The following is a 19,771-nucleotide window of genomic DNA, read 5'->3' on the forward strand; positions in this document are numbered from 1 at the left end:
TCTTTTATGGACCCAGAGTGTTTTGCTTGTTTTATGAAATTATTATTTTTTTTTTTTCTTATTTGGGTATATGAAAACCTCATTTTGAAATAACAGCTATGACTCCTCGTTGCTGTGACGTCAGAATTTAAAGTTTTAATTTAACTAAAATCTTCACTTTCTTGAAAAAGTTGAAAATGTGTTCAAAATCTATATTAATAATATTTTTCTTAAATTCACAAACATTAATTCAGCAGTCTCAGGCTTTAAAATCTTTAACTTAATCATAAAGAGTCAGAGGTGTGTTCACAAACCTCACTGATTATCAGTTTATTATAGATGTGTGATAAACTGTGTCATTACATCATCACTCAGACCTGCAGTTTATTCAACAGGTACAAATTTAACCTCATCAGAGGACATTAATCTGAAATAAGAGGCTGTTTCCTTCAGAGAAGAACTGAGGTCACTCTAAACTGAATAAATCTGAATGAATAAACAGCACTGAGAAATAACTGAATGTGAATATCAATAACTCTTATCATCACATTTATTATGATGATCAGTGTCAATGACCAAATATCTGGAGACTCAGTTATGCTGTGTAAAAAATCAATAATTCATTCAAAATTATGAAAATGAAAATTGCAATTATCAGTTACTGAATCAATTTAAAAAAAAATGGATAACAGAAAAGACAAATTAACAACTGTTTCATCATAAAAAAATAAATTACTAATAAATTACTAATAAATTGTAAAATACTTAATTTTAATTGATTTTTTACATGTCTCAAACAGGCTTCCGTACTTCACTGAATCATTAATAAAACATCGTCATCAACAGGTTCATGGTTCAAACATGATGTCGACTTGTTTCACGTTGTTTATCTGAAATTTATTGTGTAAAGTGCATCAGTGCTTTTCAAAATAAAATGCTTCAGTTTAAATAATGAGACCCTCAGAGGGAGCCGCCAAAATAAAATATATTATGAGGAGTTTCTGTCACAGATGATGTCACAGCTGATGTCATCATTCCGGATTGATGACTCGGTGTATTAGACTGAAACTGGACTGACCTGTAACACACACAGTAACATACACAGTTGAACTGGTTTTGTCTCCACAATATAATGAAAACACGAAAACACACCCTGAGACCTGATTCTGATCTGGACCCTAATCTGAGCCCTAGACCTAACTCTGATCTGGACCCTAATCTGAACCCTAAACCTAGCTCTGATCCGAACACTAGCTCAGAGACCTTGTTGTGGCAGAATCCCTGACCCAGGATCAGTCCCAGCAGTGAGTTGAGGATGTTGGCTGCACAGAGGACAGTCTGCAGTGCACTGGCGCCCCCCATCACACTGAACAGAACTGCATTCCACTCTACCACAGCTCGGGGCCGCAGACACACTCCAGACCACAGAGTCCAGTTGTACAGATACCCCGAGTGACTGGAGGACCGACAGAGACCAGAGATAAGGATTCAGCAGAGAGTCCAAACATCTGGATAACTTGATTAATCTGTGTGTCTCACCCGTCTGAGGGTTTCAGTGGGACCCCCCAGGTTGTACCGGTAGTGGTGTTGTGGAGACAAAGGGGACCCTGAGCAAGACCAGTGGCACTGACCCAACAACAGCTTCCAGCAGCCAGCAGACACACACAGGAGTACACCACCTGACTCAACATCTGGACACACAGAAAACAGCTGTAACAGATGACACAACATCTGGACACACATAAAACAGCTGTAACACCTAATACAACAGCTGTAACACCTGACACAACATCTGGATAAAGAGAGAGAAACATCTATAACACTGTATATAGCAGAGTCAATGATTCCACTTTCCATTATTTTACTATTTTATGTTTTTATGATGTATTATGATTAATTAATTCTAATTACTAATTTCCCATGGGACTGGTTTGAGCACCCTCTTCTGGGCCCCTGCAGACATGAGCAGGGTGCCCCACATGTTACATTGTCCTCATGGTGAGTTGACTAAATTCTTTAAGTTTAAGTTATCTTTATTAGTAAAATTGTTATTTCAGGATTCAGTATAAAATGCTTTTGTGATGATGTTGTGTTGTTGTTGAGTAATTTGTTGAGCTCACTACATCATCGGTGACTTTGCCAGCTTGATTGTAATTTAATAGGAAATCTCTGGTGTAACTGCTAATCAATAATTAGCTGAATTATCTTCCTGAGGAACCTGATGACTCTGTTGTCAGAATAAACGACTGTTTTGTGTGATGATTGTGACTGATTCATCACACAACACAAGAGAGTACACATCTGCTCCATCTGTAACATTTGTAACGAAATTCACCAGCTGCTGCAGTTTAATAAACAAATCACATTTGTCTGCCCTCTGAGAAGAGGGCAGGGCCTCAGCTCACCTGACTCCTGAAAGCACAGCAGCCTCTGGTTCTGCTGGTCTCAACAAAGGCTCGAGCTCTCAGTAAAACCTGAAACAGCAATGGGGTCAGCGCTTTGAGCAAAACCGGATTTAATAATGTTCTGAATCCTGTTGTCAGTGAGATGAGTCAAAGCACCAGAGATTTCATCTGATTCAGCCACAGAGGAAAATAAACTGAACATGTGACAACAGCACAGAAATACAGAGCGATGAGGAACATGAGTCACACGCATCACATGACACAGACATGTATGTACCAGGAAGCCTGACCCCCACATGCCTGTGGCCCAGGTGGCCTCTCTGGTCACATGACCCTCCAACAGGAAGTGGATGTCAAGCTCAGGAAGCAGCAGCAGGATGTTGGACAGCATGCAGATGATTGCCATGGGAACCAGAGACACGCCAACGCACAGCAGACACCTCGACACACACATCTGTCAGCCATCGAAGAGTTAAACAGAAGTTATGTATAATATGTAACATTAAACTGGAGTTCCTCTGGGCTCTGTTGTTGGTCCTTTATATTTGTAATTCATGTTAATAACATCCTGAATAATTTAATAATTCACAGCTGTTCACACACTGGCTGTCTCTCCTAAAACACAAATGACTTCACATACTTCACCTGTGCAGTGTATATAGTTCTATGTATTTTCTAATCAAACTACTCGTGGCTATGTTTTGGTTCAGTTTAGGTATGAAAACACTTTGGTTAAAGCTGCATGTATGAAATTTTTGTTGTATTTGTGTAGTTACGTTAAGGTGCAGCTGTAAAGGTTCTTCTCTGTTCCATCAAACAACCTCCTGTTACAGTCATTCATGTGTCACTCTGGTAAACTTGTTAAATATCTGAATACTGAATAAGTACTAAATTAAAATGTCATCAGTTAGCAGCTGAAATTAACATAAACTAAAAAACTTTTGGTCTCCACCAGCTGCTGAGAGAAACATCTGGCTCTTTAGCTGCTAAATGCTCCTCCATGTTCTGTGACTGTGGAGGACAGACTGAACCAGAAATAAGTGGGAACAGTGAAAAGAGGCATCACATTAATCTTATTAAAAAAATTTTGTCTTGAGTGTCTTTGTGAGTGAATCACTGTCACATGCTGCTCTGCAGAATAAGCCATAATAAAAGCAGGTCACTCACCATGAAGAGTAGCTGCTGATCCAGTTCAGACTCAGTCTGAGGAACAAACTCAGACGTCTAAACTAAATTTCTCACACAGAAACCCAGACACGCCTACAGCTATATATGTAAACAGGAACCATCCTGAGGTAACAAACAAAACTGATAAAAACTCAGGAAACACTTAAACTCTGCAGGTGGGCCAGGTGTGTGGGCTTCCTCAGGATCCAGGTGTTTCCTCACACATCAGGTCTGGATCAGTTCAATAAGAAACACATGGAAAAAATGGATGGAGGCAGTGAAACATATTCTACAACTAATTTGGGCTTATTCAGAATACACAGTTATTCAGCAGAGAAGAAGAACAGACAACAACAACAGCTAACAGCGATGTACACCATCAAGAGAAGAACAGACAGAAACAACAGCTGTCTGACTGTCTGACTGTTTTTTCAAAATGAATTGATATAGTTTCTGTTAGGGGGCGTTCACAGTCTGCAGTGTTTTTGGCTGGACCGCATCAGCCAAACTGATGACTGACTGACTGGCTAACTGACTGACTGATGACTGACTGACTGATTGATACCTGACTAACTGACTGACTAATGACTGACTGATGACTGACTGATTGATGACTGATGACTGACTGACTGACTGACTGACTGATACCTGACTGACTAATGACTGACTGATGACTGACTGATGACTGACTGACTGACTGACTGACTGACTGACTGATGACTGACTGATTGATGACTGATGACTAACTGACTGACTGATTGATGACTGACTTGACTGACTGACTGATGACTGACTGATTACTGATGACTGACTAACTGATGACTGAATGATGACTGACTGACCGATAGCTGAAGACTGACTGATGAATGACTGATGACTGACTGAGAGAGGTCTTCTCTAACGAAGCTTCGTACTAAAATCTAGCTGAGACCAGTTCTACAGATGAAACAGAGGAGTCAGACATAAAGAGCTGCCTCTGATAGAAATCTTTGACGTTCTGACTGTCAGACTGTTTTTTCAAAATGAATTGATATAGTTTCTGTTAGGGGGCGTTCACAGTCTGCAGTGTTTTTGGCTGGACCGCATCAGCCAAACTGATGACTGACTGACTGGCTAACTGACTGACTGATGACTGACTGACTGATTGATACCTGACTAACTGACTGACTAATGACTGACTGATGACTGACTGATTGATGACTGATGACTGACTGACTGACTGACTGACTGATACCTGACTGACTAATGACTGACTGATGACTGACTGACTGACTGACTGACTGACTGACTGACTAACTGACTGACTAATGACTGACTGATTGATGACTGACTGATTGATGACTGATGACTAACTGACTGACTGATTGATGACTGACTTGACTGATTGACTGATGACTGACTGATGACTGACTGATTGATGACTGACTTGACTGACTGATGACTGACTGATGACTGATGACTGACTAACTGATGACTGAATGATGACTGACTGACTGATAGCTGAAGACTGACTGATGAATGACTGATGACTGACTGAGAGAGGTCTTCTCTAACGAAGCTTCGTACTAAAATCTAGCCGAGACCAGTTCTACAGATCAAACAGAGGAGTCAGACATAAAGAGCTGCCTCTGATAAAAATCTTTGATGTTCTGGAGTCCAGGTCTATAAAGATGAAACTGATGTGGATCCAGACTGAGACTGAGCTCTCAGAGAGACACAATAACACATATAGTCTCTCTCTACCTGGTGGTTCACCTGGAATAGCGTGTGCATTTTGGGCTTAGTCTTTGCTGTGTCATTCTCTCTCTTTCTCACAAGCTGTAACCCTGCCAGCCTGTACTTGACTGAAACCAGCTGATACTAGACTGAAACAGCTGAGACTAGACCGAAACGAGCTGATATTAGACTGAAACAGCTGAGACTAGACAGAAACCATCTAACACTAGACTGAAACCAGCTGATACTAGACTGAAACCACTGGACTGAAACCAGCTGATACTAGACTGAAACCACTAGAGTGAAACCAGCTGACTCTAGACTGAAACCAGTGGACACTAGGCTGAAACCAGCTGATACTAGACTGAAACCACTAGACTGAAACCAGCTGACTCTAGACTGAAATCAGTGGACGCTAGACTGGTTATAAAATCATTTTAGCAGCAGCTTGAAGTGACTGTTGGTTAACACTGAAACAAGTTGATACTAAACTGAAATGAGCTGAGACTAGACTGAAACCAGCTGAGACTAGACTGAAACCAGCTGATACTAGACTGAAACAGCTGACACTAGACTGAAACCAGCTGAGACGAGACCAAAACCAGCTGATACTAGACTGAAACCAGCTGACACTAGACTGAAACCAGCTGAAACACAGACTGAAACATCTGAGACTAGACTGAAATGAGCTGATACTTGATTAAAACCAGCTGATACTATACTGAAACCAGTTGAGACTAGACTGAAACTAGCTGATACTCGACTGAAACCAGCTGATACTAGACTGAAACCACTAGACTGAAACCAGCTGACTCTAGACTGAAACCAGTGGACACTAGACTGGTTATAAAATAATTTTAGCAGCAGCTTGAAGTGACTGTTGGTTAATACTGAAACGAGCTGAGACTAGACTGAAACCAGCTGACACTAGACTGAAACCATCTGAGACACAGACTGAAACAGCCGAGACTAGACTGAAATGAGCCGATACTTGACTGAAACCATCTGACACTAGACTAAAACCAGCTGATACTAGACTGAGACCAGCTGATACTAGACTGGCTAAGCCTCCAATGTCTCAAGATCCTAACCCTGCCAGTATTTATTATACTCTGTATAGTGGTGTCATTGTATCCAACAAGCGATATATGAAGGTGTTTTTTTCATTTTACTGATGAGCTCAGGATCCAGATCTGGTCCTCTACACAGTCCCAAAACCTGGATGGTGAGGAGGAACCACTGACCCTCTGAGTCTGGACTGACTCATGTTTCTTCACTTCATCTTTTTCTCTATTTTCAGTTTTTTTTTAAAACAACTTGTCTTATTTTAGATCATCTGTGAATCACTCTGTGGGTATCTGGACAGCAAAGACTCATGGGAAACCTGCTCATGTAATCTAGAGCCCCAACCCCAAACACAAACACAAAACAGGGTAGTATGTTTTCAGTGATCTGGTTTCAGTGCTGAACCTGGAGCAATTTTCTGACAGGTATGTGATGGTTTTCTAGTGGTTCTGGTCTGTTTTGGAGCCTCCTCTTCGGGCTTCTTAAGGTCCCTGTCAGTTTTAAGTGGTCTTGGTCCAGCTAGACGGGGTTTCTCCTACTCACTCTGACCAGGTGCTGCTCATGGTGGATCCGAATGTTTCTGACCTGACCCTGTAACAAGCCTTCTGATAATGTGATTTGATGCCATACCAGTAAAGTTGAATTGAACAGAAGCAGAACTCGGTCAGATTTAGTCCACACCAGAATCTGATTGGCAGTGAGCTGAGACCTCCATATCCAAGTGAACTTGAGCTGAGAGTCCGAGCCTGAGACCCGTGTGGATCTGGGTTTGATCGACAGCTGACCAACATGAACCAATCACATTTAATATGAAGCAGATTCAGAATCCAAAACAAACCTCTATCCAGAAACCATATGGGAGGATAAAACCCGGACTCATAGGACGTCTCATAAATCACAACACCATGAGGACCATGACACCTCTGACCCACGAGGACAGTGGTTTGATGAGCTCCAGATGTCAGAATCAGTCACATGACCACAGAGAAACCACGGAAACCTGAGTGGTGATGAAACTTCCTCTTTTCATCATCATCATCAGTTACTGAGCTGCTGCTGACTCTGCCCACGTCAGAATAACTTCCCATTTTCTGGTTTAACTGAACCTAATATTGACCTGATCACCTGGTTCAGGTAACTCTAGTTCACTTGTCCAGGTCGAGTTTTTAATTATAAGCAACATCGTCAGAACCATGAATAAAGTCATGATATGATCTCAGAAGAAACTGTGAGACCTGCAGATGAACATGGTTGAAGTGATATCATAAAATCATATTAAACAATGTGAAATCTGAACAATATGATCAAGACTAAAATAAAAAAAGAAAGACTACTCAGACTAAGGATACAGACCTACTGTAAATAAGTATATTAATCATTATTAAGTTTCTTCTTCTGTCTGATGATGATGACGAACAAACTGAACATGTGATGAAGATCAGTTAAGGTGACGTCAGACTGTTTGTAGAGAGAAGTAGTTGATGTGTAATGAGGTCAGTGAGACTGAAATGTTCATTTCTAATGATGAAATATTGATCAGTGTGTGGGTCAATGATCTGATCACACATCAGGGGTTTTACTTTTATTTCCGGTTCTGCTCACAGTCTCCTCATGTTATTCTGAGCTGCAGTGATGAAGAGGAGAGTCACAACTTTATCAGTGTCAGGATCCTATGGATGAAAGAATGTGTTCAGTTCAGATGAAGTTTTAATAGTTCTGATGTAGTTATTTAGTGATAAACTCACCCCTGTTTGTTAGAAGCTCTATTTTAAAACCAGAGTGGACACATGGAAAGACTCCAGCAGCAGAACATCCACTGATGTATACAAACATCTACTTGTCTTTATTATCAGACTTTATTCTCAACTCTTTTGTCCCCGTCAGGATCCTGTAGACATGACTCAGGTTTTACAGTGACCTTATTGGTCATTAGTTTGTTTGTTGACAGCTAAGGAGTTCAGCATCAGTTACCATGGTGATTTACCCCGGTAACAAGGGAACCACTGTCATAGTTAAATCTGAAGTTACCTCAGTGACCCCAGATCCTGGTTCGTAGTCCAGGATCTGAGGTCTTTTACTTGTGTTGTATCTGCGTGTGAACAGTGGACGTTGCTGTGTCACTGCTGTGTTTCTGTTTCCTGTCTGTGCTGTGTTCGAGTTTCAAAATGCTCAGTTTGTTGCTGTTGTCTCCTGTGGGTTTTTGGTTTCAGAAACTTTTTACCAAAGGAATGAAGCTGAAAATGATCCAGCTGATAAACACCAGAGTCCTCAACTGTTTCAGTCGTACAGGAAATGAACTGAGCCTCCATGCCGTTGATTCACTGTCTTCTCCATCAGTTTGTCGAACATCTTTATCACCTGAAGAAGTTCAGAGTAAACTTGAGAAACAAAAACAATCAATAATGTGATTAGTTTTCTGTCCACTGTTTCAGTTTCACTCTGAAGTCAGATGTGTTTTGCTGGGCTTTTCAAATTAAAAGTCTATGATATCGTCATATTTAAAGGTGGATGAAGAGTGGCTGAACATCTTCAGATAAACAACATGATAAATGTGATAAAAACACTGAATTGTCTGCTTTCAGTTTATTTTATTACAAAACTTCAAAACAGTGAAACAAACAATAGCTGACAATGACCTCAGGTCCTGCAGCGCCCCCGGGGGTTGTAGTTGTCATCACAGCTGTATGTTGAGATGAACACTATCATTAAACACATGAACATGCTAACATACAAAATGTTACATGATAAATGTGATCAACTGTCTCAGAGTGATTGTGCGTTCAGGTCATATGGGAGGAACTGTGACTCTCAGCGCTTGTAAACACCACTGAGCTCCAACAACAACCAGTACACAGGACCTCAACCTGAGCTGCCATCCTGACCGCCTGAACGCAGCACGAACAAAGTATTTTAGTTTTGAAGAGGAAAAAATAAAAGAGGCACTGGTGTGTAAAGTGTCTTTTCTTTGTAATGTCAGAGCTAAGGGACGTTTGTCCAGTTTCACTCTGAATCAGCTTGTCGCTTGGAAAACTGAAGAACTCATCAGACAAAGCTGAGGCACTGAAATCAGCTGAAATCAGCTGTGAGTGACTCTCTGTGACTTTTCCCAAACAAAAACATATCAAGCTACAGCAGCACTGTTTCCATGCTGAGTTTGTTTCCACATGACTCCATGAAGAAACAGACTGGTTTGACCTCAGCCATATCCAACATGAGCCAGACCTCATCGTCCACATCAGTGTTGAACCTGACGGAAGCTGCTGTTACAACAACGTCACTAAGGCCTGATGTTGTATAACGTGGTTTAGTATCTTGTTTGAGCTGAACCTGAAGGATCCGACTGAGGAGGTCCACAACAGAAAGAGGACCAGGTATCAAGGTCTGGTGTAGCGGTGTCAAGAGCTCTTGAGTGCTGGACGTCACAGGGCGGGAAACAGGAGAGGATAAAGAACCAGCAGCTGATTCTGGATCAAAGGAAGTGAGTCGTGTTCACCTGATCACCTGGACTGGGTCCCCTGAGAGATGGTGTCCGATATGGAGAGACTTCAAACAGCTGGATCAACATCTGGTAACCAGGTATTAGAGCAGCAGGTAATGAACATGCCTCATATGTTCAGTTTACACCTGCTACAACCAGCTGATTAACGGATTTGATGAAAATCGGACGAGAAGTTGAAGACATCACGTAAATGATGTCACGGCATGGGTTGAAGCAGCTGGTCGGCTGTCCACATAGTTTTGGCCATGTAGTGTCTCCAAACAAAGTAAAATGAATGAGGTTTGTTCAGTTTTTATTCACCTTCTAGAAAAAGAAGTGAGGAGGTGAAACCAGCAGGTGGAGGTCTGGACCGCTTACTGGTGGTAGAGCGACACCAGGTCATAGTTCAGGATAGAGAGAGAGAGAGAGAGCTCAGCCACTCAGGCTGGAGAACATCTCAGTCAGGGTGGTCTGTTTACTGCCTCTGCTGCTGGAGGTGGAGGAGGGTGAGGGAATCTTTGTCTTTGTCTTTAAAGCAGGGGAGGAGCTCAAGGTGCTGGTGGAGGTCTTTCCGGAGGGTCCACTGGGGGTGTTGGTACTGGCCTTCACCTTCCCTCCTCGGGTCTGACGGAGCAGGTAGGCGTCAGCGCTTCCTTTGCGTCTGTCGGTGGCTCTATGTTTCTCCTCCTGGTCCAGTTCCTTCTGCAGGAGTAGAGCTATTCGCCGGTCCTCCTCCTCCTGCTGCTGTCTGCTCAGCAGCTCCATCTCCCACTCAGCCTGCCCCTCCAGAGAGGAGGAGGAGGGCTGGGAGGAACAGCCTTGTTTGGTGACCACCTCCTCCTCTGTAATCTCCAGCGCAGAGCTCTTCCTCTTGGTTGATGAAGGTCCTCTGTCTCCAGTCAGCTGACTCCTGTGAGTGTGATCCTCCACAGAGGCTAGATGGAGGTCTGGAAGCTCTGGTCTGTTTGTCTGAGCTCCATAATAATCAAGGTTAGGGAGTGAACGGTCCACCTGCAGCTCCTCCTGAGAGAGTAGGACATTCTCCTGAAACAACATCAAGAATCAGTGGAGTCAAAACGTTTTCCTCTCAGCCAGGGTTCATTTTTTACAGTGGAGTTTTCAGTTGAGACTCAGTCATAAGAACAAAGGTTTTATTTTTAGTCAAATTAACAACAACATGTTTATTCATGTCAAGTAAAATGTACATTTTAATCACATTTAAATCACCGTCATCAGAGTTTAATCAACACTTCAGTTCATTAACACTCCAGTTTACTGTAACTTTTTCCTGTTGTAAATTCTTTCTCTGTGACTCAGTGTTCAGACTTTAGGGACCTTTACCAGGTCACATGGTCACCAGTGGGACAGTCCAGAACAGTCCAGAAGAACTGAGCTATTACAGAAACTACAAGAAACATGTTAGCTGGTTTGAACCAACCTTGTTGGCTGTGAAGCTGGAGGCAGAGCTGCAGTCTGAGGAGCTGGTTTTAGATGGAAGAGGACACAAGAACCTGAAACACAACAAAACAACTGTCACCTCACTTTGAAATTTTACAGTTCTGGTACCCTCCACCAGTTTGTCTCATGGATGAGGACATGAGCGATGCCATATACGTTACTGCTTAAGTGTCACAATAATCCACTGAACTAAAGGTAACACATGAAATGCTGCAATGGAGGCAGAAAATAAGACGACTGAGAGCGGCAAACAGGACGTTATCAACAGAATTTCAAATCAGCTACGGTGTGAAATAAATTCAACATATTGTTGGAGTTCAGAGATTGACAGACTTTCAGTGAGAAACTCTGAATCAACATAAACTTTACTCAAAGGAAACACCTTTAATGCATCACACTTCAATCCAACACCCAGAAATCTGGTCGTAAACAACATCAAAAAGTAAAATAGGGATTTACAGGATTATCAAAACAAATGTAAATAAATTCTGTATCCTGAGTTTATTGAAATCATGACATTGTAAGATGTGTCTGTGAGAAAGATTCATGATGATAGAACAGAACTATTGTTTGTTTTAGTGTCTGATAAACTGTCAAACATCACAGATTTTATTATGAAAACAGAGCCTGAACACAGCTGTGCTCTGAGTAAACACACGGTTACTGTCACAGGAAGAAGCTGCTTTTCTTCTCCTGATTGGAAACAACTTGATGTTTCAGTGTCAGCGGGAACAGCACTGCCCCCTGCAGGCGACTAGCAGCAACTGCTGAGGTGCAGCTGATAAATGTCTAACAGAACCAGTGAACCTGGTTCAGGTTCTGAAGTCAACCTACTTCTCAATCTGACCGCTGCCAACCTCCTTCTTCTTCTTCTTGACTGGAGTCACTTCAGCAGGACGGAGGGTTTCCTGAGAGACCGGAGCAGAGTTCTGCAGGTGGAGGAAAAATGACACAAGAGGATGAAGAAGGACAGGACAAAGATGATGATTAAACCTTGTGATACGTTTCAAAGCTGCTGTGAGGAAAGAAACCATTAAAATGTAAAAGACAATCCATATTTTAAATGAGCGCTGATCTGATGGACTTCAGACAACACTCAGACAGCCACAGTCTGAACACTACTAATGTCATACTCTACTGACCAGTCACCTGTCACTGAGTTCATTCATCAAACATGATGTCATTGTGATGTGATCCTTTCCTTCAGAATAAAAGGCTGAACCATCATCAACTGACCAGCTGGTTGCTGAGCAGCCTGGCCAGCCTCTCGTCCTCCTCTCTCCTCCTGCTCTCGTCCTGCAGAAGCTGCTCCTCCTCAGCTAAGAGTCTCTGGATGTACTCCTCACTGGCCCTCTTCTCCTCCTCGTCCAGCACCCGCTTCTCCTCTGTCAGCTGAGACACAGAAGACCAGTCAGTGTCAATCAGTTCATCTGATGTTGTTTTAATGGATCCAGAGACGATGAGTTAACAGATCTCCATGATTTTCTCCTGAGTGTGATCACTTCACTGAATCTACATCAGGTGTCAGAAACACAGCAGCACTGTCACCATCTTCACAGTCTGGAAACTGACTGAACTTACTTTACTGATCTGGTCTTCGTATTCCTGCCGCAGCTCCCCGGGCCGACTGACTGTGGGAAAACACACAGACACTACGCGCACGCACACGCGAACACGCACGCGCGCGCGCGCACACACACACACACACACACACACACACACACACACACACTGTCATGACTTCTGACTTGTTTCATGCATTTTGAGCTACTCTGAGATTGTCTATTCCAACATGGCTGCAAAGGATCTGTAACTGTGTTTATGTTCAGTGCTGATGTCAGCTCAGTGAACAGCTCAGGTTGTGTTTAGGGATGGACAGTGTTAATATTTTAACGGTACTACTACTTTACCAAAGTGAATTTAAGAACACACCCAGAAAAATCAGCTGGTTAATGGTTATTTGTCATTATTAACCCATGTTCCTTTAATGTAATTAACTCTGTGTGAGTTCCAGGCTGTTGGCAAACAAAACACACCTGGAGCAACAACAGATGAACAATGAGCTACACAGATGAAAACTATTCATTTCTCCTCCTGTTTGTGATGGACTCTTACTCCATGTTTCCAGAGATTGTTTCCGCTTTTACAGGAAAAAGACTTTTAACTTTTACTTCTCTCTGCTTTTGTCACTAAGTGTGTGTACGTTTGTGCTGCACAGTGCTCCAGTGTGTGACAGATCTGCCCTTCACACACACACACACACACACAGATGAATGTGTTAATCACAAACACGGTTGGTGACTGTCAGAGAACTTGAAGGTAGCACTGAGAGCAGAACCGGTAACACTGGAGCTCTTTGATACTATGGTCTTTAAAAGTCTTTAGACCCGAGACCATGCCTAGTTGTGTTGGTGCGGACAGGAGTATTACAACATTGAGAATGAGTTAACACAACAACCACACTAATACAAACTCCACACTAGGGTTGTCACGATACCAGAATTTCAGTAGTTGATACCAATACCTGTGATTTTCCATGATTCTCGAGACTAATTCGATACCACAATTAAAAAAAAAAACAAAACACAGGGCAGCCCGATGGCGGAGTGGTTAGGGCGCGTACCACATGAGCGGATGCTCTTAGCAGGGGAGTGCCGATTCAACTCCCGACCGGCCCGACTCTTTCCTGCGTGTCATTCCCCCTCTCTCTCTCTGCCCCTTTCCTGTCACTCTCTACTGTCCTGTCAATAACGGCAAAAAAATGCCCAAAAAAATATCTTAAAAAAAAAAAAAAAACAGAACCCATGTACTTTTAAATTCACCAATTTATTGAAAACTGCTTTAAACTGTCAAGTATTTAATACCACTATAAGAACAAGCAATACTGTGCTTTATGGTAATAAATAACAACAATATTCAACTATTTACATTCAAAAAAGAACAGCAGTGGCATGGAGCCTTCAAGTATATAAAACAAACAATATTCTTCTTCTTATGAATATGCAAATAAATAACTAAACTACAGTGGTGCGGAGCCTGATCTCACATAACTAAAACCTCTAATACCAGGCACTGTTTGCATGTCGGCTTGCTTGTGTCTAGAATTGCTCCGTATTCATCCGCCTCGAATGCAAAATATTTCCATTTGCGACTCTTCATACCTGTTTTGTCAACGAGCCGACGTGTTGTGCTTCCACTCCCACTTGCTGAAGCCATTGTTATTGTTAGCTCAGGTTTTCTTCTTCAGCGCTGCTGACTGCTCTGTGCTGCTCACACGCGTATACTGCCCCTGTCAGTTCCGCTAAGAATCGACATGGCTCGCCGAGGGAAAAGTTGAACATTCGGTTCTGACGGTACCAGAAAAAGCAGGTATCGATGTATTTTTTGCGTGTTGGTATCGAATTGGTACCGGAAGTATCGGTTCTTGTGACAACCCTACTCCACACTGGCTCAGTCCTGCAGACTGTGTGTATTATGGGATGTACCTCCTGGGTCGCCCTCATCCTCCTGCCCCATGAGGCGGCGTTCACACTGCAGAGGGAAGCAGGTCTGGATCTGCCTCCACAGCTGCTGGTTCACCAGCGTGTTGTTCCTGCTGTTCAGTCGGGCCCAGGTGGAAACTCTCTTCCTGCACATGGGACAGCACAGAGTGGCTTTGTCCACCGTCTCCAGGAAACAGCCCTGAGACAACAGAGACAGAGACAGCTCATCCTCAGGAAACAGCCCTGACATAACAGAGACAGGGACAGCTTGTCCTCAGGAAAGATGCTAGGTTGTGTTTGTGTCAGTGGTGACAGAGTGAGTGCAGTTTTCCTCCAGACACTTTTAAACTCTGGGAACTGTTGGTTTCTATCTATAATAAAGTCTTGATCTTACCCAATAAACTGCTGTCAGATACTGTGTTATGATTTGGTGCTAGACAAATAACATTTAATGGAAAATTCTATACAAATCTGCTGTGATTCATATTTACTTTCTACAATGCTAAAGGACACAGAGATCAAATCCAGAACAGAGTTCTGGATCCACCTGGTATGAATGGAGAGTTCTGGATCCTGCTGCTGGAGCTAAGTGTTCCAACCTCAGTGGATGCACCTTGAACCTGACAGCCTATGTGTGTGAGTCTGCATTCTCTCACATGAAAGTCATCAAGTCAAAGTACAGATCCTCAATGACGGATGACCACCTTGTGTTCTGCCTAAGACCAGCAACCAGCTCCTACTGACTACAAGAGAGTCGCCGCCTCCTCCCACTGAGCTGGAGAAAGACTTATTTCCACTTCCTCAACTTAAGAGAGACTTTTAGATCAGATTACTTACTTTTCTGTTTGTTGTGCATATCAAATATGTATGTAGGCTAACAGTCATGGCTGCAGCTTTAGATTGTAGACCTCCATAGACTGGGAGACCTCCACAGACTCAGCCACTGGGTTGAGCCTCAGTCAAACCCAGACTCAGATGAGGAGTCTGTTGAGACCAGAATCAGAGACTAGCAGATGTATCAGAACGGTTGGCATCTTTTATTTGTTTATGTTGTTTGTTAGCTTGTAACTGGCAGTCACTGACACAGTGTTAGTGGTTGTGCTAATGCTAACTCAGGCTCTCTGTACTGACAAGGTTTCAGTGAGTTATACGCTGCAGACGGTGTGTGTTACCTTGCAGAAGGTGTGTGTACAGGGAAGTGTAACTGGCTCCATGAAGATCTCTAGACAGACTGGACAGCGGCAGTCATCCAGAGACAGTGGTCCTCCTCTCCTCCCCCTTCCCTCCTTGTCTGACACAGAGGTCACCTCCACCTCCACTTCTGACACTGGCGCCATCGTTGTCTTCATCCTCGTCCTCCTAGTGATCAGTCACAGCCCTGCAGGGAGAACAGAGAAAGCTCAGTCCTGGTCAACTCACACCCTTTTTACTCTAGGTTTTGCTTATATGTGGATTTTTGAAACACGGGTAAACCAGCTAAAAAGGTGATTGACTCTCCTCCCAATGGCCATAGATGAGTTTCTGCCTGCATTGCGTTGGAGAGGGGGCAAATATTACTGAGTTCACCTGGTTGTCATGTTTCCATCACTGCCAATCTTAGCTGGAGCTGTAAATACCTGTGACTACAGCAGAGTCATGTGACCCAAGACTGAATGCTGACTGAACCCTTTCACACTGAACACAAAGCAGGTGGATGTTTTTTTGTCCAGTGTGAAAGGGTCTTTTCAAAAAAGTGCAGTGTATCATAAAATTTATAAAAAATGTGCCACACAACTTAACTCCAAATTCCCACTTTTATTACCCAATAATTATTTTATTTATTTATTTATTTTTTTGCATCATTGGCAAGCAATATGAGTGATCTGGATGCCTTGTGTTGTTGGGGCAGATTTACTCTGCAAAGGAGGAGTGTGGGATAAACATCCTGTCGCATATTTCACCTTTATTAAGACAACCGGAACGCATGAGGAATGAGAGTGGACAGGAAGAGGAAAACAGAGAGAATATGGGGAAAAAGAAAACGGGAGTGGAGAGACAGAGAAAAACAACAACAGCAAAACAACCACAGTAACAATAACAATAACTAACAATATCCACATCTATGGTTACTCTATAGTCATTAATCATTAAACGCTCTGTATGTGTGTGTGCGTGTTTGTGTCTGTGTATGAGGGGAGGGTAGGTGTGAGTGTATGTGTATGTGTTCATGTGTGTATGCAAGTGTGTAGCAATTTGTCATTGGATGTGGTGGGTAGTTGATGTGGGGGCTGCAGTAACACCACCCCCCAGACCAAAGGCGCAGGTGGCCAGAAACCAGGCCACCAAGACTCCCAGCCACCCCCAGCAGTATGCCTCCCCGGCAGCCGCGTACCCAACCCAAGGGGGAGCCCGCGAGAGAATACAGAGGCAACAGCCCCCAGCACAAGGAGGCCCGTAGAGGGACAGCGGGCAGGAAGGCCTAGAGCCAGCCCGCGACCACCAACCTCAGCGCGAGACGGACCCAGAGCCAAATGGCCCCGGCAACTGAAGGCCCGCCCACACCCCGCCAGAGAGCCCGCCACGCACCGGAGAGGGCCCAACCCGCCAGCCCCCGCAGCAGGAAAGACCCCAGCCCACCGCGGCCGCCCGGTGCAGTGACCCTGCAGGACAAATGGGGGAAGGAGGGTGGACGGAGCCCCCCCTGGGAAGCCAAGCCCAGGGGGACAGAGAGCAACAGCAGGCCCCCCCGCCCAGCCCCAAACCCAATCCCCCAGATCTCCCCAAAAGTGTGAAAGGGTCTTAACAGTTTACTGAGGTCACAATGAAGTGATCACCACCACAGACAGTCACACACTCACACAGCACACACACATCTGGATGAAATTTTTCTTCAAGACACGAACACAAGTGAAAGCTGTAGGGACCAGTGAGACCGTCTGCTGACACCTGTGCAGGTGTATAAGGGTCATTGACATGACGTGCATATTTTTGTGTCCGAGTGTATTACTTCCCTTTAAAATAATTTTAATTAATTCATGACATGCATCATTTTATTCTATAAAACTGCTGTAGTTTGACCATGTTTTCAGCACATTATAATAATGTATATATTTTATATTTTGGCCTCTCAAACCACCAAAATGTCAAGTGGCGCAACCGTTCGAGTTAATGAACAGCCTGAGAAAAGTATTAAATATGATATTTTAATAATAATAAATTCAAAATAAATACTGTGGCATGATTTCATGTTTGAGACCTTTCAAATAAACTAAATTCACAAATATTAATAGTTTTAAAGGTGTTGAGATAATTCAAAAACTTTCGTCTGGGAATTTGTGTATCGTGAAATGTCAGGGTGGTGCAACTGTATACATGCATCTTTTATTCTGAAGTGAATAGTTACAACATCAAACAGGATATTCCATCAGCCAGAGGACCCCAAGTGATCTTTATTGATGAGTGAAAAGGTTTGTAGAGCTCTGTCAAATATTGATAAAAATAGCTACTTTCAACTCATGGTACACTTTTCATGTCAGGTGGTACAACCAAGGTAAAACTAGGAAAATTTTATTTTATTATAAAACTCTTTATTTTATTAAAAAACTAGTATATAAGTATAGTATAAAAGTATATACATTTTTACAAAAATTTGGTTGCGCCACCTGACATTTTTCAGGTGGTGAAGTTAAAAATACAGTCAAAAAATGAATTTAAAACTTTGAAATGTAACACAAATAAGGGTTGTTGAAACAAATTGTTCTAATTTCAAAAATATGTATGATATCAATTTTTAAAATAATTTTTAAAAAACATTTTTATAAGCTTTATTTGTCAGTGACCCATAATCTAGTGAACCAGTTACATGTGGACCTAAGTGTGCTGAAGTCCCAGCAGCCTGAGTCCACATTGGTGACATAATAACGTCAGGTCTTTATTTTAACTTCAGCTGGTTCTAATGCGATAGTTTAAAAACTACACACACCTGGCGTTTGTGTATAATACCCGGAAATAACACACCTGGTGTTTGTGTATAATACCCGGAAATAACACATTTGGTGTTTGTGTATAAGTAGTAAATAAATGTTAACGACGCTGTTACTTGAACATTTACAGACCTGTCTCGCTCAGTCTGACCGACACGTTGTTTAAGTTAAATGAGACAAACTAAACGGACGCAACATAAATAGATAAATAAGATTTCGCGGGTTTTGTAACAGCATTCTCAGGTCAACGGAGAGCTAACGGGGCTAAAGGTTTAGCTGCTAAGGCAGCTGTTTCTGACGGAACTAAAGTCCGCTTATACTTTCACGGCAGATTAACAGTCCAGAGGTAAACACCTGTCCACCGGTCCTCACACTGTCGCTGTGAAACTCACCTGAGCTCCGTTACCTTGGATGTCTTTAACTTCAGCTGATGCAAAAGTTAGCTTCAGGCTAACAGTCAAACAGCTAACCGTAACAACACCGTGAAGCTCAGACGGCTAACACACCGCGGACAGGTCACAGCTTTCCAGAGCAGCTCAGTGTGACGCCGCTGGGCTTCATATTTAGAGTCTCGGGCCTAACGGAGCCCTACCCGGACAGTACACGGGTTTACCGGAGCGTAACTGTTAGCACCAAATACCCGCGTGAATCAACTGTTGGTATAGTGCGCATGCGCAGCAAACCCGGTGCTGCTTTAACGACCATCGTAAATTACAACTCCAGACAACCAGCAAAGTGACGGGACATGATCAATATTAAATCTGACACGTGATGGTTGGAAAACCATTACTGGATGGCCTTTATATTTATATTAATATAAATATTGAATTTATAGCTTCCTTATTAAAATGGAACTTTATTTATAGTTCCTTTCATGAAACTCGTTTTTGTTGTTTTTGGTTCCTTCATCCAAAACAACATATTAAATGTCTGACCAACACAATGATAAATCTGTTTGTCACATTATAAAGCCCCTCACGTTTGAATTAATGATTCTCTCTTTTTAACAGTTTTAAGGCATATCAGCAAAAAAAAAAAAAATGTTTCAAATGTTTGTAG

General features: G+C 42.7%; 2 protein-coding genes across 2 annotated transcripts; both read right to left on the reverse strand.

The window, feature by feature from the left end:
- Positions 1–729: 729 nt before the first annotated feature.
- LOC139631535 (transmembrane 4 L6 family member 1) lies at positions 730–4,192 on the reverse strand. Its single transcript, XM_071495765.1, has 6 exons — positions 3,552–4,192; positions 2,662–2,838; positions 2,385–2,453; positions 1,519–1,670; positions 1,243–1,435; positions 730–1,057 (listed from the first exon to the last, which is right to left on the reverse strand). The coding sequence occupies exons 1-6, from the start codon at positions 3,552–3,554 to the stop codon at positions 1,037–1,039; spliced, it is 615 nt and encodes a 204-aa protein (XP_071351866.1). The 5' UTR covers positions 3,555–4,192; the 3' UTR covers positions 730–1,036.
- Positions 4,193–8,961: 4,769 nt separating this feature from the next.
- rnf168 (ring finger protein 168) lies at positions 8,962–19,387 on the reverse strand. The gene is made up of 8 exons (XM_071495764.1): positions 19,105–19,387; positions 15,923–16,128; positions 14,754–14,949; positions 12,850–12,920; positions 12,505–12,660; positions 12,103–12,197; positions 11,249–11,321; positions 8,962–10,854 (listed from the first exon to the last, which is right to left on the reverse strand). The coding sequence occupies exons 2-8, from the start codon at positions 16,097–16,099 to the stop codon at positions 10,243–10,245; spliced, it is 1,380 nt and encodes a 459-aa protein (XP_071351865.1). The 5' UTR covers positions 16,100–16,128; positions 19,105–19,387; the 3' UTR covers positions 8,962–10,242.
- Positions 19,388–19,771: the final 384 nt, after the last annotated feature.

Source organism: Trachinotus anak, unplaced genomic scaffold (assembly GCF_046630095.1).
Source record: "Trachinotus anak isolate AG129_WGS33_773 ecotype Australia unplaced genomic scaffold, CSIRO_AGI_Tana_v1 ptg000014l, whole genome shotgun sequence".
In the NCBI taxonomy this organism is placed as follows: domain Eukaryota; kingdom Metazoa; phylum Chordata; class Actinopteri; order Carangiformes; family Carangidae; genus Trachinotus; species Trachinotus anak.